The sequence below is a fragment of the Myxocyprinus asiaticus genome, chromosome 48, assembly GCF_019703515.2.
Source record: "Myxocyprinus asiaticus isolate MX2 ecotype Aquarium Trade chromosome 48, UBuf_Myxa_2, whole genome shotgun sequence".
NCBI classification, from domain to species: Eukaryota; Metazoa; Chordata; class Actinopteri; order Cypriniformes; family Catostomidae; genus Myxocyprinus; species Myxocyprinus asiaticus.
In genome coordinates this window covers 29,700,646-29,710,275 of record NC_059391.1, presented here as the reverse complement: position 1 = coordinate 29,710,275, position 9,630 = coordinate 29,700,646, and the positions used below count along the sequence as shown (strand labels likewise).

Here is a 9,630-nt window from a genome sequence, read left to right as displayed (position 1 = left end):
AGTCTCCATGTTGTGTTCCGGATGTTTAACAGCTGATGGTTGTGATGATGTTCGGAGGTTTATTGGTCTCGTGTTGGTTCTGGTAAATCAGACGCGTGTGGTGAATCCGTCATTCAGATAGGAATCAAATCACGGATGTCGCGATGGGATCTGAACATCACGATCACGACTGTCTCCGTAAGATAATCACTTTACCACTGTTTACTGTATATCACCGCGCGTGGAATATGCTGGAATATATGATTTAAACCGGACACACGTGCCGGCGGTGGATATTTAAAGAACACAGAGAAATATGACATTGAGATGTGTAGATTTACAATATCTGAAAAAAATCAGGCCACGCGGTCTTTGTTTTGTGTACTGCATATACCGGGTATTTGTTACGCATAAATATAGTATGCACACATTTATTTATTTATTTCTGTTATTGTTTTAATTATTTAAGGGAAGACTTTCCTAACAACAGTTGCACTGGGTGGCCAACTTTTGAATATATACAGTATATATATATATATATATACACACACACACTGTGTGTGTGTGTGTGTGTGTGTGTGTGTGTGTGTGTTATATCATACAGACACACACACACACACACAATTAATGCTTGTAATTATATCATGCTGGGGACTTCCTATTAACTTCTTTCGTTTTTAAAGGAATATTCCAGTTCAATACAAGTTCAGCTCAAGCGACAGCATTTGTGTCATAATATTGATCACCACAAAAATGAATGTCGACTCGTTCCTCCTTTTCTTTAATAAAGCACAAATGTGTGTTCCAGTGAGACACTTACAATGGAAGTCAATGGGGTCAATCTGTAAACATTAAAACACCCACTGTTTCAAAAGTATAGACACAAGACATAAACAATATGTGTGTTAACATGATTTTACTGTCATAAAATCACTTACTAAACACATCTGTGGAAAGATATAGACAATTTTACAACTTTGTTACCATGACGATGTAACAAAGTTAACCCTAAAACGACCCATTCAACTTCACAGTTCATATAATACACAAGTTTGAACAGAATTAATGTAAGTGCTTTTATAAAATTATAATCTTCACATTTCTGCCTTTAAACCTCCAAAAATTGACCCCATTGACTTCCATTGTAAGTGTCTCACTGAAACACACATTTGTGCTTTTTTAAAGAAAAGGAGGAACGAGTTGAAATTAATTTTTGTGGTAATAAACATTATGCCACAAACGCTGTCGACTGAGCGTAACTTGTATAAAACCTGCAATATTCCTTTAATTAATGCTAATTACGTTTTTAAAACCCAGCCCTTAAATTTTGGTATTATAAGACATAGCATAATATTTAGTCACTTTATGAAACAATTTCTATCATGGTCTGTTGAAAGGCCCCACAATGTAGGTGATTTGAGGTTTATTATGTTTGTACATTTGGTCAAAACATGGTATACACACACACACTCATACACATACACACATCCACACACACACACTCACACAGACACACACACTCACGCACACACACACAGACATACAGACACACACACATACACATACACACATCCACACACACACACTCACACAGGCGCACACACTCACACAGACATACATACACACATCCACACACACACACTCACACAGACATACACACTCACACACACACACACACATACACTCACACAGACGCACACACTCACACAGACATACACACACACACACACACACACACAGACGCACACACTCATTCACACACACACTCAAACAGACATACACACACACACACATACACATACACACACACTCACACAGACGCACACACTCACGCACGCACACACTCACGCACACGCACTCACACAGACATACACACACAGACAGACATACAGACATACACACACTCACACAGACAGACATACACACACTCACACAGACAGACATACACACACTCACACAGACAGACATACACACACTCACACAGACATACACACACAGACATACAGACGCACACACTCGCACACACACTCACACAGACATACACACACACACACTCACACAGACAGACATACGCACACACACTCACACAGACATACACACACTCACACAGACACACACTCACACACTCACACAGACATACACACACTCACACACACACACACACACACACTCACACAGACATACGCACACATACACACACTCACACACACACAGACATACGCACACACACACACACACTCACACAGACATACACACACTCACACAGACACACACACACAGGGGGCTAAATGAGTCCTGAATCACATGGTTTCCAAGCAGCAGTTTATTCCAGTGCACTTACGTCATCACACACGCTCACATATTTTGGGTCACCGTGTGAACATTAGAGTGTCTGTGTGACATACCGGTTTTTTCCAGATCCAGTCCGGATTTAGACACACAAACATAAGGCCTGTAATTCCTGGCTTCCTTAACCAGTTACAGTTCACCCAAAAATGGAAATTCTGTAATTATTATTATTATTATTTACATGTTGCTCCAAACCGATATGACTTTCTTTGTTCTGTGGAACACAAAAGGAGATGTTTAGCAGAACGTTCACTTCAAGCTGCTCTTTCCATGCAATGAAAGTGAATGAGGAAGTATACTGTCAAGCTCCAAAAATGACAAAATAGCCCCTTTAAAGCACCAATAAAGTAGTCCATATGACTTGTGCACTATATTCCATGTCTTCTGAAGTCAATCGATAGTTCTGCATGAGGAACAGACCCAAATTTAAGTCGTTATTCAGTGAAAATCTTCTCCACTGCAGCTCTCAAGTCTTATTTTGGTGCAATCACTTTTATGGTGCTTTTTTGTACATTTGGAGCACCCGTCGCCATTCACTTTCAATATATCAAAAGGAGCGGCCAGGATATTGTTCGAAATATCTTTTTTCACAATGTGACTTGCAGAAATGTGTCTCTTTATGCTTGTATCTGTCTCATTTCCATCTCATTCAGGTGGGAGGTGTCTGGGCATCCTCAGACGGATGGAGATTGACGTGCGGTTCCGTTATTATTTCCAGCACCCGTGGTCTCGTCTGGTCGTGGCGTATCTGGTCACCTTCTTCAATTTCCTGATCTTTGCGGAGGATCCCATCTCTCACAGCCAGACGGAAGCACACATGATCGTGGTGGGGAACTGCTTCTCATTCGTGGTGAATAAATATCCTGGTGGAGGATGGAACTTCCTGAAAGTCCTGATGTGGATCCTGGCCATCATCACGGGCCTCATTGCCGGGAAGTTCCTGTTTCATCGACGCTTGTTTGGTACGTCCTCGATTTTGAAGCTGTGTTTAATCTTTAAATAATTTCTTGTTTCCCAGTTTAATATGCAGAGTCAAATATACGTCATTCACAGGTTGATTTCACCTAAAAGTGGAACACTGTGTCTCTGTGGTGCTTTAAAAACATTCCTCTGCTTGTTTGAGCAGCTCATCCAGCCCGACACAACAACACTGGCTCGACCAATGGCGTGAGTTTGGGCGGGACTGTCTGTTTGTACAGCCAGTGGGAGATGGGGGAGTTTTCAGAATCTGTTTGTGACGCTAGTTGCAAAGAAATTACACTTAGGTCACGTCGACTGTAATGCGTTTCATTAATTTTGCAGCATGTTGGTTATATTTGAAGACGTTAAAACTGACATTTTTAGGTCACTAGAAGACAAGAGTTGACCTCTGACCCCAGCACCCTTCTTGTTTCAGTCCAACCCAAATTCCCTTCCATTAACCCCATTTTGTCAGAATACACGACTACTTTTGAATGGCCGTCTGTGAAGAAAGACAGGGCTAACTGGACCATACTAAGCCTCTGGGTATTATTAGCTCATAAAAAGCATTCATGGATGCACACTGTAAAGGGAGACATCCAAAATGTGCCATGCTGAGGAACAGTATGGAGAAACACTGTAATTTACTTCTGGTTTCTGGACGAAAAAAATCCCATTCATTTTCTCTGTAGGGGAAGGGATTATTAATGATAATTTATAAACATTTAAAGATAGATCTACTGTGAGCTCTGAGGTTGTAAATCGATGGGATATGCTTCTGTTCAAGACAGTCCATGTTATTTCAACTTTATTTAAAAAAAATTGTTTAATAGCAGAATTCCTGGTGAAGAACTACACTACCCATAATCCTAAAGAGAGATCCACCAATCAGAGTATCACGTCAAAAGAGCTCCGCCCACTCCCATGATGCACTGTGAATGACGCAATCGAGTCGCTCTCCTGACTGCTTGTATATTAGTATACTGTATATCTGAAAATCTTGCAATATACTTTAAATACATTGTCAATCAACAACTTTAACTTTTAATTTGATTGTTTTTTTTGTGATTCCAGCTCTGCACACCCTGAGGTTCATCCTAAAATGCTTTTAAAAAAACAGTATTTAAGAAGTTCACATGTATGCTGGACACTTGATCACTGCTGTTCCTTCCCTCTTCGCTCCAATCCATTTTCAGCTCATTTTCAGCTCACTTTCAGCTCATTTTAGTTTGAATGAAATTGATCTTCATCTCCAAAACGAATTTCAAACATTTAGGCATGTAGATCCAAATGTTTTAAGATCATAAGAAAGATCATGTCCAAACTTTTTACTGGTAGAGTGCATTATTTGTCTATCCTATAAGATTCTTGAATAATTTCTTCATTTGACTGGGCGTTCAACGTGATCTGTTCATTCAGAGGCAGCTGATGTTGTTCTGTTGTTTGGTCGGTTCTGAAGAACAAAACAATGATTGTTCTGAACAATGAGAGACTTTATCACATGCAAACACGTCACAATGTCACAAAACAAAAGAAGACCAGAAAAAGCAAGTATTTATAGCACATGTGGTTTAACGTGCATCCTCTAATTCCCTGTTTTAATTTCCCATGAGTGTTTGTAGAGATGTGGCGTGTCATCTGCTGCATGTGTGCACATCGTAAATAATGCACCTTTGTGTGATTTTAATCTTTCAGTTCTTGTGTGTTTCAGACTGTCATATCTGAGTCTCCAGCAGTGGAGATGATGTTCATGTGATTGTGTTTTTAACAGTGTCCCACTGGTCATGGAAAACCTGTAAATATCAGGGGATGGAAAAGGCCAGGCTTGGAAAAGTGATTGTACATTTCTGTAGTGAATATGCATTTTTCTAGTTATGCTCCATACCATTCAGTCAATTCTTTTTAAGAGAATTCAGATGTTTCTTTTATCTGAATTCAGTCGATTCTTGACAATGAATTCAGTCGATTATTTTCAGTGAATTCAGTCAGTTCTTTTGTCTGAATTCAGTCAATTCTTGACAATGAATTCAGTTGATTATTGTCAGTGACTTCAGTCGATTCTTTTAAGAGAATTCAGATGTTTCTTTTATCTGAATTCAGTCGATTCTTGTCAATGAATTCAGTTGATTATTTTCAGTGAATTCAGTCAGTTCTTTTGTCTGAATTCAGTCAATTCTTGACAATGAATTCAGTCGATTCTTGTCAATGAATTCAGTCGATTATTTTCAGTGAATTCAGTCGATTCTTTTAAGAGAATTCAGATGTTTCTTTTATCTGAATTCAGTTGATTCTTGTCAATGAATTCAGTCGATTCTTTTAAGAGAATTCAGATGTTTCTTTTATCTGAATTCAGTTGATTCTTGTCAGTGAATTCAGTCAATTGTTTTGTCTGAATTCAGTCGATTCTTGTCAATGAATTCAGTCGATTATTTTCAGTGAATTCAGTCAGTTCTTTTGTCTGAATTCAGTCAATTCTTGACAATGAATTCAGTTGATTCTTGTCAATGAATTCAGTCGATTCTTTTAAGAGAATTCAGATGTTTCTTTTATCTGAATTCAGTTGATTCTTGTCAGTGAATTCAGTCAGTTCTTTTGTCTGAATTCAGTCGATTATTTTCAGTGAATTCAGTCGATTCTTTTAAGAGAATTCAGATGTTTCTTTTATCTGAATTCAGTTGATTCTTGTCAGTGAATTCAGTCAATTGTTTTGTCTGAATTCAGTCGATTCTTGTCAATGAGTTCAGTCGATTATATTCAGTGAATTCAGTCAATTCTTGACAATGAATTCAGTCGATTCTTGGTCGATTATTTTCAGTGAATTCAGTCAATTGTTTTGTCTGAATTCAGTCGATTCTTGTCAATGAATTCAGTCGATTATTTTCAGTGAATTCAGTCAGTTCTTTTGTCTGAATTCAGTCAATTCTTGACAATGAATTCAGTTGATTCTTGTCAATGAATTCAGTCGATTCTTTTAAGAGAATTCAGATGTTTCTTTTATCTGAATTCAGTTGATTCTTGTCAATGAATTCAGTCGATTATTTTCAGTGAATTCAGTCAATTGTTTTGTCTGAATTCAGTCGATTCTTGTCAATGAATTCAGTCAGTTCTTTTGTCTGAATTCAGTCAATTCTTGACAATGAATTCAGTCGATTATTGTCAGTGACTTCAGTCGATTCTTGACAATGAATTCAGTCGATTATTTTCAGTGAATTCAGTCAATTGTTTTGTCTGAATTCAGTCGATTCTTGTCAATGAATTCAGTCGATTATTGTCAGTGAATTCAGTCAGTTCTTTTGTCTGAATTCAGTCAATTCTTGACAATGAATTCAGTCGATTCTTGTCAATGAATTCAGTCGATTATTGTCAGTGAATTCAGTCAGTTCTTTTGTCTGAATTCAGTCAATTCTTGACAATGAATTCAGTCGATTCTTGTCAATGAATTCAGTCAATTATTGTCAGTGAATTCAGTCAGTTCTTTTGTCTGAATTCAGTCGATTCTTCTTAATGAATTCAGTCGATGCTTGTCAATGAATTCAGTCGATTATTTTCAGTGAATTTTTTCGATGCTTGTCAATGAATTCAGTCGATTCTTTTAAGAGAATTCTTTTATCTGAATTCAGTTGATTCTTGTCAGTGAATGTTGTCAATTCTTTTGTCTGAATTCAGTCGATTCTTAGTGAATTCAGTCGATTATTTTCAGTGAATGTTGTCAATTCTTTTGTCTGAATTCAGTCGATTATTCTCAGTGAAGTCAGTTGATTTTTGTCAATGAATTCAGATGTTTCTTTTATCTGAATTCAGTTGATTCCTTTAATGAATTCAGTCGATTCTTTTCAGTGAATTCAGTCAATTATTTTGTCAATGAATTCAGTTGATTCGGTTGATTTAACGACCACATATAAAAAACAACCCAATCATGTAGATTTGCACTCTACAACATTAGGAAGATAAGACCCTTCTTCTCTGAACATCCCACACAACTCCTTGTTCAATCTCTTGTCATATCTAGACTGGACTACTGTAAAGGTCTTTTAGCAGGCCTCCCTGCATGTGCAATTATGCCCCTGCAAATGATCCAGAATGCAGCAGCACGTCTGGTCTTTAATGAACCAAAGAGAGCACATGTTACACCACTCCTTATCTCTCTTCACTGGCTGCCAGTTGATGCACTTATCAAATTCAAGGCTCTGATGCTGGCATACAGAACAGTGACTGGATCTGCTCCAGCCTACTTAAAATCATTCCTGCAGAGCTATGTTACCACCAGAAATCTGTGGTCTTCAAATGAGCGCCGCCTTGTCGTACCAACACAAAGAGGCGTGAAATCATTTCCCAGACTTTCGGCTTCACTTCCTGTGAAACCTGCCAGTATGTTTAGTTGTGAGTTCTTTCAGACGTGCCAGATTTGTCATGTTTGTTGTAGAATTGCTGATTCTGTGAGGAATCGCTCTCGCTGTCATCCGACTGACGGGTTCCTCTCTGTTCTTGTTCTGAGTTCTGCTGGATCAGCGGTTCTGTCAGCTCTCTTGTTTCAGGCTGAAGAGAACACATCTGGATTCTGTCAAAATATTACTACGGTGTGGACAAGTGACATTTGATAATTGGTGTGATTATCAGCAAGTGTTCTTGAGTCATGTCATGTCACATGTTTCATCTTTCTCTGTATTTCTGTGTGTGTGCTCGAGTTAAACTCTCCGTGTGATAAATAATGCATGCATTCATCTCACTGCAGCTCCTGCATACTAAATCATAACATGTGGAGCAGCCTGCATGAATGTCATTATTAATGAACATCAAGACATTACATGACCACTATCAACAGCCACACTGTACAGAGATTCAAATGAGTTTTTTTGGACATATTAAAATTGTTTTATTACAAAAAATGTTTGTGTCTTCAACAGTGTGTCAGTTTTCTTAATCATAAATATCCGACAAAGCATTTTGCAGTAAGTCTGAGAAATTTGAATTTGACAATGTTTTTTTTATTTTTGGGTGAACTATTCCTTTTAAGTGTTTGAGTGATCAGTAGAGGGCAGCACTGAGTAAATACACCTGTATTAAAATGAATCTGAAAGACCTGGTTCAGCTGCTCTGAGATCAGTTTAATATTTTTACACTGGAGTGTCACCCCAGATCATTAACATGATAAAACTTTTCTTTTATAGATGCAACAATGTATCGGTCACTCATCGGTATTGGCAAATAAAAGCAATAATCTGCACTATCAGACATGGGCTGATTGTTTAAAAACAGCTGTTTTGACCTGGACATGTTTTTGTGAGATTCACCTGAACGTGGTGTAGCCTTGTACCTCTCTCTGTACAGACAATGAAATGCACATCAGCTCTGATTAATCGATGTGACCGCTGTTTCCGTGGAAACCGTCCCGCAAGACCCAGCTGGGATTTGTGAGGGTGTCTGTGCCATGAACTTGTGTGCAAATCGAGTATGATGAACGAGCTCTGTCCCGCTTTGATTCTGCCGGGACCCGAGAGAGGTAGTTAGTTACTCAACCAGCCTACATTCACCCAACGGGGCCGCGGGCCCCTGGAGTGCTACAGACACTTATTTTAGCACACATTATAATGAACCCTACACACATGTGAAGACAATCATCATTCACTGGCCCAAATTACAACACAAGCACCGTTGGATCAGCTTTTGTGATATCTAGATCATTTTAAAGCCCTAAAAGGCTGGTTTAACCTCAACATAAAGCAGCTGCCTTTTGGCTCGTGGAAGGTGCTGCAGTCATTATTTCTGCTGTTTACTGGTGCAGAGCTGCAGGTCTGTGGTGTTTATCTCTGTTGTGTCTCATTTCTACTAATGGACTGAATTTACGAGAAGGATACAGCTGCTGGCATTGCTCCACAAAGGGGTGGTCACTCCAAAGATATAGGGATCTTAACTGTGCGTGGAAGTGACGCCCCCTTTTGGAGTAACCCCGCCCCCTTTTGGAGATTCCTACCCCATTTGGAGGTCTCCGGCCTGCAGCTATACCTATATGGAATTTACAGCACACAAGTTTTCTGACAAACATCCACAACAACAGCGTAAAACCCAACAGTCCACCTCCGATATTAAACGTCAAAATTATATGGAGTAGCATGAGCTACGAATGTATACAGTGTTTCTTCCACCATATGTACTTGAGAACGTAAAATAGGGTGTGGAAGTTTTTACTATCTTCTTTCTGCTGTTTCACTGTCCAACAAAATGAACAAATACACTGAGAAATATAGCAGAAAAGATTAAGTAGCCTACTTTCTACACTGAATAAATTAGTTTAAGCGTGAACTTGAAAATATTAAGTAAACTAAATTCTACACGTAAATGTAA

General features: G+C 38.7%; 1 protein-coding gene across 2 annotated transcripts in view; it reads left to right on the top strand.

Annotated features, from left to right (window-relative positions):
* The window catches only part of LOC127437114 (transmembrane protein 117), a 77,000-nt gene continuing 67,370 nt past the window's right edge, over positions 1-9,630 (top strand). For both annotated transcript variants that reach the window (XR_007896523.1, XM_051691813.1), the window contains exons 1-2: positions 1-177; positions 2,982-3,290. Coding sequence is in view for 1 of the 2 variants with exons in the window: in XM_051691813.1 (XP_051547773.1) it covers positions 144-177; positions 2,982-3,290 (343 nt within the window). In the remaining variant the exon portion in view is untranslated. The remainder of the gene's footprint in view (positions 178-2,981; positions 3,291-9,630) is intronic.